The sequence below is a fragment of the Stenella coeruleoalba genome (genome assembly GCF_951394435.1).
Source record: "Stenella coeruleoalba genome assembly, chromosome: 15".
Taxonomy (NCBI): Eukaryota; Metazoa; Chordata; class Mammalia; order Artiodactyla; family Delphinidae; genus Stenella; species Stenella coeruleoalba.
In genome coordinates this window covers 71517834-71533427 of record NC_137161.1, presented here as the reverse complement: position 1 = coordinate 71533427, position 15594 = coordinate 71517834, and the positions used below count along the sequence as shown (strand labels likewise).

At 57.0% G+C, this 15594-nt stretch overlaps 2 protein-coding genes across 9 annotated transcripts; both read left to right on the top strand.

Annotated features, from left to right (window-relative positions):
- Positions 1-1996: 1996 nt before the first annotated feature.
- On the top strand, positions 1997-9949 carry SPNS1 (SPNS lysolipid transporter 1, lysophospholipid). Of its 8 annotated transcripts, none has more exons than XM_079944545.1 (13): positions 1999-2123; positions 2372-2662; positions 2761-2826; positions 4596-4732; positions 5896-6047; positions 6144-6210; positions 6999-7144; positions 7450-7605; positions 7892-8081; positions 8442-8507; positions 8766-8864; positions 9158-9329; positions 9603-9947. In XM_079944545.1, the coding sequence occupies exons 1-13, from the start codon at positions 2102-2104 to the stop codon at positions 9695-9697; spliced, it is 1659 nt and encodes a 552-aa protein (XP_079800671.1). In that variant the 5' UTR covers positions 1999-2101; the 3' UTR covers positions 9698-9947. The 8 variants fall into 8 exon arrangements, with proteins under 8 accessions (XP_079800665.1, XP_079800671.1, XP_079800668.1 ...); XM_079944542.1 differs by having other exon boundaries at positions 2051-2123; positions 2454-2662; XM_079944543.1 differs by having other exon boundaries at positions 2057-2123; positions 2458-2662.
- A 92-nt stretch (positions 9950-10041) lies between these two features.
- On the top strand, positions 10042-14812 carry LAT (linker for activation of T cells). Its single transcript, XM_079944546.1, is given in 12 exon segments — positions 10042-10520; positions 10523-10536; positions 10822-10924; positions 11101-11128; positions 11254-11288; positions 11556-11640; positions 11774-11838; positions 11931-12108; positions 12180-12274; positions 13903-13965; positions 14164-14226; positions 14324-14812. Coding segments are annotated over 12 exon segments (870 nt in total). The 5' UTR covers positions 10042-10447; the 3' UTR covers positions 14392-14812.
- The last annotated feature ends 782 nt before the right edge of the window (positions 14813-15594 follow it).

The following is a 15594-nucleotide window of genomic DNA, read 5'->3' as shown; positions in this document are numbered from 1 at the left end:
ACAAACATTCATATCATTTCCAGTACTTTATCAGTGTATTTATTTCTTTATTTAGGCCACGCCTTGCGGCATGCAGGATCTTATTTCCCACCCAGGGATCGAACACATGCCCGCTGCAGTGGAAGTGCAGGGTCTTAACCACCGGACTGCCAGGGAAGTCCCAGTGCGTTTATTTTTTTAAGCTATTCTAGTATAGTTGTATCTTAATGTGTTTTTAATTCTTTCTTCCATAATGACCAATGGTGTCATATACTTGTTGGCCATTCATATATCTTTTTTTAACATCTTTATTGGAGTATAATTCCTTTACAGTGTCGTGTTAGTTTCTGCTGTATAACAAACTGAATCAGCTATATGCATACGTATATCCCCATATCCCCTCCCTCTTGCATCTTCCTCCCACCCTCCTCATCCCCCCTCTAGGTGGTCGCAAAGCACCGAGCTGATCTCCCTGTGCTATGCGTATATCTTCTTTTGTGAGATGTCTGTTCAAATCTTTTGCCCACTTAAAAAATTGTGTTTTTGTCTTACTGAGTTTTAAGAGTTCTTTATACATCTGGATAGAAGTCCTTTGTCAGATACATGCTTTGCAAATGCTTCCTTCCAATCAGTGGCTTGCCTTTTCATTTCACAGGTGCACCTTTTGCATGCAAAAGCTCCTTCAGCTAAGCTCTATGAGGGTAGGTAAATCTGCAGTTGCCTGACACCCAGCACAATGTCAGGCATATAGTAGCTGCTCAATAGTACTGAGGAAATTCAGTGACTACAATCTGAAATTCCTCTCCATCTCTTTCCTTTAGACCCTAAAGGGAGACCAGGCTTAAGGTTCTGAAACGTGAAGTACTCCTGGGGCAACGCCAAGCAGGACAGTGACTCAAGAGTTTCTGATAAGGCCTCTTGCGGGGGTCCCAAGAACATGAGACTCTAGAATTTCGGCAGGGGGACTTAAGAGGTCTGGTTGGAAGAGGGGTCTTGAAGCTGCCTTTGCATAGAACTACACTAACTTTACTTAGAGTGTATGTTTATTAGCTGTAGCTTGGCGATTGGGGCGGCGAGGCACTCAGGAACAAAGCTGTTTTGGTGCCAGGGCTCTGTGGTCGAGCCCCGTCCATGGCTAGGAGTCTCCTTAGCCCCTGGCTGTTCCAAGTGAGACCATCAGAGGGCGCAAGTTGGAGGTGAGGAAAAACTGGCTCCAGACGCGGCCGGTGGGGTCTGGGGACACTTTCTTAAACGTCTGCAGGGAAAGCTCAGCTGGATTGGGGAATCCGAAGGGTAGGGACGGGGGCCACTGTTCACCATTCATTCATTCATCCAACACTTACTGAGCACGTATGAAGCCCCAACCGGACACCGTGGGGAAGAGAGTAAGAACTGTCTGTTGGGACTTCCCTGATGGCGCAGTGGTTAAGAATCTGCCTGCCAATGCAGGGCACACGGGTTTGATCCCTGGTCTGGGAGGATCCCACATGTCATGGAGCAACTAAGCCCGTGCGCCACAACTACTGAGCCTGCGTTCTAGAGCCTGCGAGCCACAACTACTGAGCCAGTGCTCCTGAACAAGAGAAGCCACTGCAATGAGAAGCTCGCGCACCGCAATGAACAGGGGCCCCCGCTCGCTGCAACTAGAGAAAGCCTGCGCGCAGCAACGAAGACCCAACACAGCCAAAAAATACATATAAATAAATTTTTAAAAACACAACTGTCTGTTGGCACGTTTAGAGATATTTACAGTACTACTGTATTTCCAGAATCTTTTAAGGTTCCATTATCTCGTTTGATCTCGTTCAGTAAGAAGTCTGCCAAGCAGCGTCGCAGATAAGGAAGCCGAGATTCAGAGTGGGAGGGACTGTAACAGCTCACCCAGACACCTTTAGGTCGGCTGTCACGGCGGGAACGCAGCCGAGGACCGTGGCGACCGGCCACAGTCACGTGACGCGGGAACGTCGGCCAAACCGCAGGGGCGCGCGCGGCCTCCGTAGTCGCGTCAGGGGCCGGCCCGCAGTGGCGTCCACCGCCCCCGCCCCTCCTCCAGTGTCACATGACCGGCTCTTAGCCAACATGGCGGTGGCGGTGGTGCGGCGCTGGGGCTGACCAACCGCGAATGCGGCGGGCTCCTACCCGGGGTGAGGGGTGACCTCAACCGGGAGGGGGCGGGGGATCGGACTCTCCTCAACCCGTTCCTGTCTCTGATCTCACCGGAGTTCCACTCGTCCCTCCGCGCGGTGTGTCTGCCGGGCCGGGGACGCATGATAGAGCCCGGGTTCCATCCCCCGTGATCTGTGCTTCGGGGCAAGCTCCTCTCGGTGTCCGAGCGCACTTCCCTCGCCTGGGTTCCCTCCATCCTCCTTTCTCCAGCCTCCTCCCCTCGCAGGTGGGATCGTCGGTGGGACCGTAGCGCGGGCGGGCGCGGCCCCCGGGACCATGTCCGGGTCCGACACCGCGCCCTTCCTCAGCCAGGCGGATGACACGGACGACGGGCCTGCGCCCGGCACCCCGGGGTTGCCTGGGTCCATGGGGAACCCGAAGTCCGAGGATCCCGAAGTCCCAGACCGGGAGGGACTGCAGCGCATCACGGGCTTGTCTTCGGGCCGTTCGGCTCTCATAGTGGCCGTGCTGTGCTACATCAACCTCCTGAACTACATGGACCGCTTCACCGTGGCTGGTACTGACTTCTGGGAGCAAGTTAGAAAGGGGTATGGGAGCGGGGTCCCGAAGGTGGGGCTGCCTCGGCCAGCCCATCCTGAGTCTTCTCCTTCCCAGGCGTCCTTCCGGACATTGAGCAGTTTTTCGACATCGGAGACAGTAGCTCTGGCCTTATCCAGACGGGTGAGTGGAGGCCCCTCCTGGGCACACCGCACCTCTTCTTTCTGTTCTACCCCAGTTGGGACCACACGCTGGCGTGCCTGGGGCCTTATTTTTGGGAGGTCTGGTGTCTGAGCTAGGGGAGGAGATGGCCATGGCTCTGCCCTGAGGCTGTCCTGTTCGATTAGGACACCACATTTAAAGAGATTTAAAGAGGGAGTCGGTTTTGTATAACAGTTAAGACAGACCTGGGTTTATATACCAGCTTTTCACTTAATGTGATGGTAGGCAAGGCCCTCAACCTCTCTAAGCCTCACTTTCCTTGTCTGTGAGCTGGAACTAGTAATAACCCTGGCTCACCTCATAGGGCTGATGTGAGGATTAAATGAGATAATGTCTGTGAAGTGCATAGTACAGTATTGGAAAATGGTAGGCACCCAGTAAATAATGGCAGAAGAGGGTGTCTAGAAGGGGAGGAGGTGAGTTTTACTTGTTCAGAACTTTGGGATTTATGGGAAAGGCAAAGCCAAGGCCAAGTCCTATTGTCCTTCCTTCCCTCCTTCCTTCATTTCTGAGCACCTACCATGTGCCAGGCCCTGGAGGAAGTACCGATAACATCCAAAGAATTTCGCAAGACGTTTTACCCCATTGTCTTCTAATCCTTTATCAGCCAAGGAGTTATTATTCTTGTTTTATAAAGAAAGTAGGTAGTATCATCTACATTTTATAAAGAAAGTGAGGCTTGGAGAGGAGTTAAGACTTGCCTAGGGTCACACAACAAGCTCGAGGCAGAAGAGGAGTTTGAAACCAGGTCTTGCAGTGTTCTTTGCTCCACTCCAGGCCACCAAGGAACTGGAGTTATTTAAGCCAAAGTTTAATGGAATGAGAATGGGATCATAGGTCCAGGTCTGCAAGTCTCTAAAGAGTTGTTGAGTTAGAGAAGAAATAGGTCTGGGACTTCCCTGGCAGTCCAGTGATTAAGACTCTGTGCTCCCAATGCAGGGGGCGGGGGTTCAATCCCTGGTCCTGTAACTAAGATCCCACATGCCCCGTGGCTCAGCAAAAAAAAAAAAGAACAAAAAAACCCCAGGTCTTTCTCGGCAACCTGTTCACGTTTTCATTCAACACATGTTTGTTGAGCACCTGTTTTGTGCTCGGCAGTGTGTTAAGTGATGGAGACACAGTCATGGCCAATACAGTCCTGTCTTCCTGGAGCCAACATTTTGCTGTGCATGAGGGGGGCAACAGTCCCTGAAAACCTAAACTAATAATGAGATAATTTTCTGTAGAAATAACTGTTATGTAAAAGAAGACAGAGTAGCTGTGATAGAGAGAGACTGGATATGTGGTGGTTGGGAAGGTTTCTGAGCTGAGGGTGAAGGAGCCAAGGTTGTGGAGTTCAGGGGAGAGGAGAGACAATTCCAGAGAGGACAGCAGGTGCCCAAAGCCTTAAGGTGGTATTGAACTTGGCAGTTGGGCCATTGGGGTACAGAGAGGGAAAGTGGATAAGCATGAAGTTGGAGGGGTAGGGAGAGGCTAGATCAGATAAGTGCGTTGCAGACCAGGGTAGGAGGAAGGCATGAGTCAGCTGGGCCATCCATTCTACGATGGAAGATTTGAAGAGCATTGGAGGTGGAGCTGGACAACTTCTACCTCCCCCCACTCCCGCTTGCAGGAAGCTCTGATAGTTTCAGGGTTGGGAGTTATCCCTGCCCCCCTTCGCCCTCCCTGAGCTGGTTTGGGGGTGGGCTAGGGGTACTGGGGCTGGGCTGTGACTCTCTGCTTCCCCCCAGTGTTCATCTCCAGTTACATGGTGTTGGCACCTGTGTTTGGCTACCTGGGTGACAGGTACAATCGGAAGTACCTCATGTGCGGGGGCATTGCCTTCTGGTCCCTGGTGACACTGGGGTCGTCCTTCATCCCCAGAGAGGTGAGGTCCCACACTGGCTCCTGCTTCTGCCCTCCCCCCCGCCCTCTCCTCCCCCCAACCCTGACTCCCCCATCAGTCTTTGCTGCTGCTCTTTGGAGTCATTGCAAACTGGGCCCGGGGAACTTGTCATTGCAGACTGGGCCGTTCCCTTGGTCCATGCCGTCTTCTGTTCCCTGTTTGCCTGAGTTATCTGCCCACCCCATCCTCTCCCCTTTTCTTCCAGAACCTTCTGCTGTCCATCATCTCCTCCTTCCACTGCACACCTAAACACACACGTTTCTCTATCACAGGAAAGACCTTACCAGGACTGCCCTCTGTCCGTCTTCCTCTTCCTAGTCAGACTTCCACAGAGGGGAGCTCCAGTCTGGGTGAAGGAGCAGCTGGGGCGAGGCTCTCATTTTGCCTGCACTTCCTCTCCTCCCACTCCCCGCTTGAGCACTGCTGGCTAACCTGCCCCCGTCCCTCCGTTGCCAAAGTCAGCAGTGCCCTGTCGGTTGCTAGCTGTAGCTCCTACTTCCTAGTCCTGTTCTCGCTGGATCTCCTGGGAGCCTCTGGCTCTGTTGACCTACTTCTTCCTTCCGAAAACTCTCTTCTAACTTCTGTGACCCCCTCTTCCGGTTTCCATCCTGTCTCCCTGGCTGTTGCTTCTTTGCTCCTTTGAAATCACCTCTGGCTGTTCTCACTTTCTGACCTGGGACTCTGTCTCCTCAGCCCTGGACACTACACACTCTCCTTGGGTGATTGTGCCTTGCTATTAGCTTTGGTGTCCCTGGTAGACAAATAACCCCCCGCCTAAGATCACTATTCACTGTTGGGGTGTCTTGGGTGGTTTGGACAAGATAGAAATAAAGATTTATTTCGTACCTACTGGGTGCAAGGTAATGAACAGACCTTTTGTTGTCCAGTTCTCACAATAGGTATGGGAACAAGTTGTTATTATCCCCCTTTTGCAGATAAGGAAACTGAGGCTCAGAGAGGTTAAGTTGTTTTCTCAGAGTCACAGCTAGTAAGTAGTGGAGCCACGATTCAAGCTCAGTTTGGTTTGGTTCTAAAACCCAGGCCTCTCCTGCCATCCCTGCCACCTCTCCAGAGCTGGCTGGTGAGGGAGGCTGGGAGGCTGGCTGCAGGGCGGGGTGCCACCTGCCCCATATCTCGTTCCCCAGCGATTCTGGCTGCTCCTCCTGACCCGGGGCCTGGTGGGGGTCGGGGAGGCCAGTTACTCCACCATCGCGCCCACCCTCATCGCTGACCTCTTCGTGGCAGACCAGCGGAGTCGGATGCTCAGCGTGTTCTACTTTGCCATCCCTGTGGGCAGGTGAGTGGACCTCGGGCCTGGTGGGGAGGCAGAAGGGCCTTGCCTGGAACGGGACTGACCAGCCGTCTCTTCTCCTCCCCCACCCCCTTCCCACAGTGGTCTGGGTTACATTGCAGGCTCCAAAGTGAAGGATGTGGCCGGGGACTGGCACTGGGCTCTGCGGGTGAGTCGTGTCACGGCCTGGGGAAAAGTTAGCAGCGCACTCACTGACTCCCCCTTTTGAAGGCAGTGCTCACTCTGCCAAGCCTACAGGCAGCCTAGCTGCCCTCACTGCGAGGCCACGTGCTAGGTAAAACTCGTGATTGCAGGTGATAGAAGCCCATTGTACGACTGTAAACCCCCAAATGGGACTGTATTGGCTCTCATAATGGAAAGTCCCAGGGTGAGCTTCAGGTAAAGCTGGATGCAGGACTCCCGCAGTGTCACAGGAATTTGATCATCCTTTTCTCAGCTCTACTCTCCTCTGTTATCTTCCTTCTCAAGCAAGTGAAAGCTCCACGTGTTTATCTTCCCGTTTAGAAACTTCAGCGCCCTGGATCCTTGAGCAGTAGCCCTGGGCGGTGTCTGATTAGATGAACGCGGGTCACATGCTGGCACTGACTCAATCACTGAGGCCTGGGAGGTTTAACATTACTCTTGCCAAAGTCTGGGTTACAAGCCCCACCCTATTTGAACCACATGGGTTGAGAGAAATGGGGGGAGTGGTTTCCCAAAAGAAAATTAGGGTGCTGTTGCTAAAGAGGGAGCAGTTAGGCTTGCAGAAACAGAAACACTTCCTAGTGACAGTCACCCCCTCCCCTCAACGGCAGGCTCAGCTTCCTTGAGCAGGCACTCACTGGGTGTTTGAGGTCTTGGGGCCTGAGTTGCTTTTATACACCCTCACTTTCTCCCAGCCCCCAGGGTTGAGTGTCTCCCCGTCTGTGCCTTTCTTGAAGCCCACTCTTTCCCCAGGTGACACCAGGTCTAGGAGTGCTGGCTGTTGTGCTGCTGTTCCTGGTAGTACGGGAGCCACCAAGGGGAGCTGTGGAGCGCCACTCACACTCACCACCCCTGAACCCCACCTCGTGGTGGGAAGATCTGAGGGCTCTGGCAAGAAAGTGAGTTCAGTTCCATCCTAACCCAACATCTGAGGCCCCCAGGGAGGCCCTGAGGTCTAGTTTGAGATTTACATGGGTGTGGTCTTTGTTCTGCTTTCTGTCAGCTGGCCCTACCCTAAGGCCAGGAATTCTGCCGCCACTGCCCCCTTATGGCAACTGCTTGAATTACAGGCCCAGATCCTGGAGGCCAGTACAGCCTCCAGACTCAGTGCCCTGACTATTAAAATAAGCCAGAGAGGAGAAGAGAGGTCTCTGACACCGATACCTCAGTGGAGTCTAACTTCCTCCCTCCTAATTGTCTGCAGTCCTAGTTTCATCCTGTCTTCCCTTGGTTTCACTGCTGTGGCCTTTGTCACGGGCTCCCTGGCTCTTTGGGCTCCTGCTTTCTTGCTGCGTTCCCGTGTGGTCTTGGGGGAGACCCCCCCCTGCCTTCCTGGAGACTCCTGCTCTTCCTCTGACAGGTACCCAGATGGGGTCTGGTCTGGGTAGCCCTGCAGGTGGCAGGGGATGAAGTGGAGAGAGTCTGTGATTCAGACTCAGGCAAGGAGAGTGTGAATCCTGACTCCACAAGCTACTTCCTCTCCCAGAGTCTCAGTTTCCTAGTCTGGGAATAGGTGCCTTCCTCTTGTGAACCATGGGGTGCTGTGCCTGGATAGACCTGGGTTGTGAGGGTGGCCAGGATGGACGATCGTTCTCTCTGGGCCATGGGGGTGAGACTAGCCCCCTTGCCCCTCCCCTTCCCCCCAGCCTCATCTTTGGGCTCATCACCTGCCTCACCGGGGTCCTGGGTGTGGGCCTGGGCGTGGAGATCAGCCGCCGACTCCGCCGCTCCAACCCCCGGGCTGACCCGCTGGTTTGTGCTGCTGGCCTCCTGGGCTCTTCACCCTTCCTCTTCCTGTCCCTCGCCTGTGCCCGTGGTAGCATCGTGGCCACCTATGTGAGTAGCCAGCAGGTGTCTAAGGGGGTGTTCTGGGTCCAGGTTGGAGGAATGGTGCACTGGGGCAGGACTAGGGTCAGAGCCAACTCTGGAGTGGGAATGCCTGGGTTTGAATCTCAGCTCTGGCCATTCTTAGCTGTGTGACATTGGGCAAGTGACTTAACCTCTCTGTGCTCAGTTTCATCTTCTGTAAAGTGGGAATAAAAGTAGCAACTGTCTCCTAGGGGTGTTGTGAGGGTTAAATGAGTTAATAGATGGGCCTGGTACCTAGTGAACCCTCCATGTGTTTGCTCTTCTTGTGATGAGACCAACGCCCCACCCCTGTTCCCCCTCCTTCACCGCCTACCTCCCATCCCCCAGATTTTCATTTTTATTGGAGAGACACTGCTGTCCATGAACTGGGCCATTGTGGCTGACATTCTGCTGGTGAGTAGGTGGCCCAGGGTTACCCCAGAGGCTGATGGGAGCAGGGAGTTGGGGCAGGGGACCTCACTTGCCTTGAACTGTGACCTTCACCCCTTCTTCAAAACCCAGCCCTGGACTGACTTCAGAGTCCAACCCCAGGTGGGCCTGTAGCCCGGGCCCGCCCTGCCCTTCACCCCAGCCACACCTCTGAGCTGGGGTTCACGTGACCTTAGCCTAGGCTGAGCCTTGGCCCTGTCTCCTGCCCCTCTTTCCTCCCAGTACGTGGTGATCCCCACACGCCGCTCCACTGCTGAAGCCTTTCAGATCGTGCTGTCCCACCTGTTGGGTGACGCTGGGAGCCCCTACCTGATTGGCTTGGTGAGCACGGTCCCTTGGCTGGGCCTGGGATGGGGCTCGGGGGACCCCACATTCCCAGTACCGGCTGGCGGCCAGTGGCCTGAGCACAGGCCAGATTAGAGGGTCTCACCCTAGTGAGGCATCCGAGTCCCCTGTGCCAGGCACCCTTCACCTCTGAGGCTCAGCTGGGTGGGCACGATTTTGTCTTGTCAGATTTCTACCGGTAAGGTCCAGGCCTAAGTCTTCTTCATTCTCCTGGAGTTCAGGGGCTTCCTCTCCATTCTCCTGACTTTTCTTTCCTTGTCTACCTGCAGATCTCCGACCGCCTCCGCCAGGGCTGGCCCCCCTCCTTCTTGTCTGAGTTCCGGGCCCTGCAGTTCTCGCTCATGCTCTGCGCCTTCATGGGGGCGCTGGGCGGCGCGGCCTTCCTGGGCGCTGCCATCTTCATTGAGGGCGACCGCCGGCGGGCCCAGCTGCACGTGCAGGGTCGGTCGGGCCTCCCCGCTGTCCGTCCACAGCTCCTTGCCTAACTTCATGATGCTGCCTGCTTGTCCATCCATCCGCCCACCCAGCCCCATGTCCCTGGCAGCGCTCAGTCCACAGCCCTCCCCTCCCTCGGCCTCGGGTCTCCCTGTCCCACGAGCTGATGCCCCACTGTGTGGCTCTGCTGCCCCATCCATTTGCTAGTGCCTGTTTGTCCCCTCCCTGACCCTGTGTCTGTCTGTCCATCCAGCCCTGGCTCTGATCCCTCCCCGACAGGTCTGTTGCGTGAGGCCGGGCCGGCTGATGACCGCATTGTGGTGCCCCAGAGAGGACGCTCCACCCGGGTCCCCGTGTCCAGTGTGCTCATCTGAGGGGTTGCCGCTTGCTACCTGCACATCTACCACAGCTGGCCCTGGGCCCACCCCAGGAGGTGCCTGGGCCCAAATCCTCGGCTGGCCCATTTTCTAGGAGGGGCCTTGGGCCATGGTCCAGCTCCTACACACTACACAGGTGGCCAAGAGGGGATTCTGGGGGTCCGGGAGGGGGATCCCCTGCCACTGGAGCAGCCCCAGGGGCTCGGTGCTATTTGTAACTGAATAAAGTTTGTAGCCAGACCCCAAGTGCCTGCTGGAGTCTCTCTGGGTGCTAGTGACCCCTGGATTGCAGGGGACGCCCCCTCTCTAGTCCCAGGTTCCCAGGGGCTGTTGGGTCACTCCTGCGGGCCCTTGGGCAAATCCCTGCCCTTCTGGGCCAGTGAATGAGGGGGCGGAGTGAGCTGGCTCGGTGTGACCGGGAGTCGCTTCCGCCCATGTCGCCCCGAGAGCCCGCCCTTCTTGGCAGGCCGGCCAGGGTGAGGTGGGGTGGGCACGCCCTGGGCCCCTCAGAATTCCTGGTGTCAGGGCCTCCCTCCCTGCCGCCTCCTTGAGCCGCGCTGAGGAGGGCACAGCAGCTGGCTGGCCTGCAAGTATCTTTTCCTCCTCCCATTGGTCTGAGCTGCCCCTTGTCCCGGGGACCAGCAGACCCTTCCTGAGGGCCCAGGCCGGCTCCTGAGGCCGCCTCCTCCCCCTCCCCACTGGCTGGGTGGGGGTGGGAAGGGGGAGGGTGCAGCCAGCTGAGCCCTGATGATTTCCTGCCCTCACCCGGCGCTCACCACAGCTTCCTGCCACAGGCAGGCAGGCACTGAGGAGAGGCAGGCGGAGTCCAGGGGCAGGTAGGGCTGGGGCACAGGGTCTGTGTAGGGGTGGCTGGCGCCAGACTCCAGGTCAGGGCCTGACCGCCCTGGGTTCAAGGGTCTTCCAGAGCCTGCGCTGACGCCCGCTGAGGGGAGGAGACCCAGGGAGCCCCCGAGGAGGGCGCAGCTGCCCCCCACCAGGCTCCCAGCCTTGTGCCCGCTCAGCCCCTGTACCCTTTGTGGCCTGGCCCTTGCCCCGCTGCTGCTCTGTCCCCAAGGGGTGTGCGGCGAGCAGCTAGGCCCGGTCCACGCTCTCCCCTGCAGATGGAGGCAGTCAGCCCGGTCCTCTTTGTGCTGGGCCTCCTGCTGCTGCCTCTCTTGGCGGTGCTGCTGATGGCATTGTGTGTGCATTGCCGAGAGCTGCCAGGTGAGTGGGTACTGGTGGGGTGTCCGGGTGCTCAGACACACCGACAGGGATCCTCACCCCACGCCCCAACTCCTTTGTCCCTCTTTAACTCTTTCGAGTTGCTGAGAGCCCCGTACTCCATCACCCACTGCCCTCGTCACCCCCTTTTCCTGCCTCACGGGCCCTCTCTTCCCCAGGCTCATATGACACTGCTGCCTCCGATGGGTGAGTCTGCCCCGTCCGCCCTGGGTGTCTCCCTCAATACCCCATGCAGGGCTGGGCCCCAGGGGACTGAGATGGGGTCTGGGGCCTCTCCCAGCTGTTTACCCAAACTGTGTCTCTCCTGCTAGTTTGACCCCAAGTAGCATCGTGATCAAACCGCCTCGTGAGTACATGGAGGGTCACCTTCCTTGGACGCGGGGGGAGCATCTCCTGGCGTGGGTGGGAGAGTGTGTGCCTTTGTTCAGTTTCCCCCTGTGGCTGCCCACATGGCCTTGACCTGAGCTGGGGGTGGGGAGGGAGATGGGTGCCCCCCCCACCAGGCCTGTCCAGGGCACAGGGGTGTCGTGGGTTAGTCTGCCCTTCGAGGCCTCGTCCAGGGTAGGGGCGTGAGCTTTGGAGTCATTCCTTCAGCTTGGTCCTGTCTTCTCAGCCACAGCCGCCTCCTGGCCACCAGCCACTTCCTACCCGCCTGTGACCTACCTGCTCCAGAGCCAGCCAGACCTGCTCCGCATCCCGTAAGTGGCCGCTTCCCCTCCAAATCCCCCTTTTTACCCCCTCACCTGCTTGGATTGGGGGCCTCTTTCCCTGTTGCAATCCCTCTTGCCCCAGAGCCCCACCCCAGCCTGCCCTCTGACCTTTGATTCCCAGGCGATCCCCACAGGCCCCCGGAGGCTCCCCCCGCATGCCGTCTTCCCAGCAGGACTCAGATGGTGGTAAGCGTGGAGCCGGGCCCGTGGGGCTCGGGCCAGGCAGAGGACAGGCCCCTCCGAGCTAGCTCAGTCTCCCTCTCCTGCTCTCTCTGCAGCCAACAGTGTGGCCAGCTATGAGAACGAGGGTGCGTCAGGGGCCCCGGCGGCCCTGGCTGGGAGGAGGCTGGGGCCTGTCCTGGGCTCCGCTGACCCTGTGTCGTTACCCACCCCAGAGGCAGTCTGTGAGGATGCGGACGAAGATGAGGATGAGGAAGACTATCCCGAGGGCTACTTGTGAGTGGCCAGGCGGGAGGTGGGAGCTGAGGCCGGGGCTCCTTGCTCACCCGCTCCTTGGCTCCCCTCAGGGTCGTGCTTCCTGACAACGTCCCGGCCACTGGCGCCGCCGTCCCACCAGCTCCTGCGTCCAGCAACCCTGGCCTCCGAGATAGCGCCTTCTCCAGTGAGTCGGCCTTCTGACCACTCCCCGCCCCTCTGTGCTGCGGCCCCTCGGCTCTTCCCTCTCCTCCTGGATGTTTGCTCCCCCTCCATTTTCTCTCTTCTCTCTTTCTAGCACTTCTGTCCTTCAGATAGGGGCACTTCCGGCTCCGATCGTCTGATTTCCTTACCTTTTCTCTTCTCTTCCCTCCTTGTCTTTTGCTTCTATTGTCTGCAAGATTTCCTTGACTTTATTCTTCTTTTGAGTCTATGCTTTTGTCTTTCTTGTCCAAAAGCCCTTTCTTCATCTCTGAATGTTCCTTTTTCATAGCCTCCTATCTTGTCTCACAAAGGCAGTATCATCTCGTAAATCTCTAAGGAGAAGTAGGTTATAGGTCGTCTTTTTGGGGGTTTCTTTGGGAAGTTTTCGTCTGCTTTCTGTGTTGTTTCTGTTTCCTTTGGGCTGCTTTTCTCTCTTCGTTTTGGTTCCGTCCTGCCTGTTGGAGGCTTTTCTAAGTGTCTTGTGATCTTCAGTGTTCCATTCCTCTCCTTCCTCTCTACACTTGCTCTGGGTCTTGACTTCCACACCCTGGCTTCATGTGCCATCCTGATTCTCAACTCACGGCCTCTCTCTTGAGCCCCAGACCATCTGTCCAAGTGCTTATTTTCATTCATTCATTCACTCATTCAGTCATCCGTCATATTTACTGGGTGCCCCTGATATAATCACATCTAATGAGGCAGAGTTGTGATTAAAACAACTGACATTATTGAAGGCCTACTACATGCCCTACTAAGAGTTTTATGTGTATTAACTTATTAATATTAAACGTCACAATTCCCAGGGGCTTTTGAGCCTGTCCCTTCCCCTCCTGCCCCACACTTGTCCCATCTGTACAAAGATTTGTTTATTTAACAGAAACTTGGCGGCACTGACGGTATGACAGGCCTTATTTTAATTCACCGTTTTCACAACACCCCTGTGTGGTGGGTACCGTTCCTCACCCTATTTTACAGATGAGAAAACTGAGGCCCAGAGCGGTTAGGTAGCTTGCCTGAGGTTGTACAGTTAGTTAATGCTGGAGCTGGACTTGAACCTGGGCAGTCTGACTCCGAAGCCTGCCTTGTCCACATCCTCAGGGAGAAATAAGTCAACACATGAAAGAATAAGATGTCGTCAATGGCGCTAGGCGCTAGGAAGGGACAAGGACAGGAGAGGGGAGTCAGGGCAGGCCTGGCTGAGGAGGAGGGGCCAGCGGGGCTGATGGCGCCTCTGACTCGGCCCAGCCCCGCGTGTTGTTTCCTTCCGCACACGTGTCGCCCAGCCCCACCACCCCGAGCCGCTCCCCGTCCCTGCTCCCTGGCCTGGGGGACACGCTGGGGTCTGCTGTCTCTCCTCCCACAATTCCGTTTCCCCTAATCAATTCTGGTCAAGTCGTCCTACTTCTCTCCATCGCCACCCGCGTGGCAGGTCCGGACCGCCCTCCCTGCCTCCCTCTGGGGCTGACAGTGGGGATGGTCTCTGGGGGTCTGCGTGTAGGAGTCTCGGGCTGGTTATGTCAAAAGTCTTTGGGGGCTGCGGTTGGGAGCCTCTGGGTGTCTGCCTCGGGGGGTCTGGGTAACAGTGAGTGGGCGCCAATGCTTTTCCTGCAGTGGAGTCGGGGGAAGATTACGTGAATGTCCCTGAGAGTGAGGAGAGCGCGGATGCGTCTCTGGGTGAGTGGCTGGGGTCTGCCTTCCCTCCTCACTCTCGCACCCCCCCACCCCATCCTCACTCTCATTCCGGCCTTGAGGGTGCCCACCGCCCCCTCTCTGGCTTCCTCACCCTCTGCCTGGGTGTCCTCCTCTCTCACCCTCAGTGTGGCCTGCCCCCCTTTCGGTATGGCCGTCCCTCCTTCTGACCTGTCCCCACAGATGGGAGCCGGGAGTACGTGAACGTGTCCCAGGAGCTGCCGCCCGTGGCGAGGACCGAGCCTGGTGTGTGTTGGGGGAGGTAGGGCAGACACTGGGGGAGCTGCCTTGGAGGAGAGCGGGATGGCCTGTCAGCTGAAGACCAACCTCCCTTCCCTCGCAGCCAGCCGGAGTTCCCAGGAGGTGGAGGGTGAGGAAGCTCCAGATTACGAGAATCTGCAGATCCACTGAAGGCCTGGTGAGAGGCCCGCCCGGCCCGGCCCTGCCCGGCCCTGCCCCGGGCCTGCGGGCCCTCCCCGCCCTCTCCTCTCTGAGTCTGGGGCCCCTGTGGCCGCCCCCGACCTCCTGACCCTGTGCCCCTCCCTCTGTCCCTGGCCCGCTGTGTTTCAGTGGGAGGCCGCGTGGGGTCTGGAGCCAGCCTTGCCTGGGAGTGCTGAGCTGAGCAGCCGGCAGCGGCTCTGTGGGCCCCCACTCGGCATCCCGCCCCGCCTCCAGCCTGACGACAGCCTGAGAACTTTCCCCCTAACTTATTGTCACTTTGGGGTCCCGTCCGTGTGGCCCCAGTACCCTGCACCTTCTGATGCAGCCTGAGAACAAGCCACCCTGGCCCCAGCCCTGCTCTGTAACAGAATAAAGGCTGCTGTGGTCTGTAGTGCTCTTAGCTTTGGGGGGCCCAGTGGGTCGGAGTCAGGGTGAGGGTGGGCTGTGTCCGAGGTCCTGAGTGTGTGTGTGTGTGTGTGCGCGTGTGTGTGCGCGCACGTGTGTGTGTGTGTGTGTGTATGTGTGTGTTTGTGGGTCTCCATCCTTGCAGACCCTCTGTGCTCCCGAGGGTCCTGACCAGGTATGTGTGAGTGACTGAACGAAGCCTGGGACACGTCACCTTCTGAGTGAGGCAGTTCTGAGCCCAGCTGGCACTCCTGGGGCTCAGGTGCATGTCCTCATGAGTTAGTCCTTGGAAGTGGCAGACGATGGCCGAGGTGATGGGAGAACAGGGCGTGGGGAAGCGCTGGGTGGGCGTCTAGAGCAATACCCTTCCCCACCGGCCCCTGGTTTCTCCATCTTTAAAACAAGGGGGTGGACTCGATGACCTCAAAGGGCTTGCTTTTTTAAAAAAAATTAATTAGTTTTTGGCTGCATTGAGTCTTTGTTGCTGCACACGGGCTTTCTCTAGTTGCAGAAAGCAGGGGTTACTCATTGCGGTGGCTTCTCATTGCGGAGCATCGGCTCTAGAGCGCAGGCTCAGTAGTTGTGGCGCACAGGCCCGGTTGCTCCGTGGCATGTGGGATCCTCCCAGACCAGGGCTTGAACTTGTGTCCCCTGCATTGGCAGGCAGATTTTTAACCACAGTGCCACCAGGGAAGTCCCTCAAATGGCTTTCTTAATTCTTACTTTTTGTGGTTCTTAATAAAACAGAACTTTAAAAATTGTCTAAGC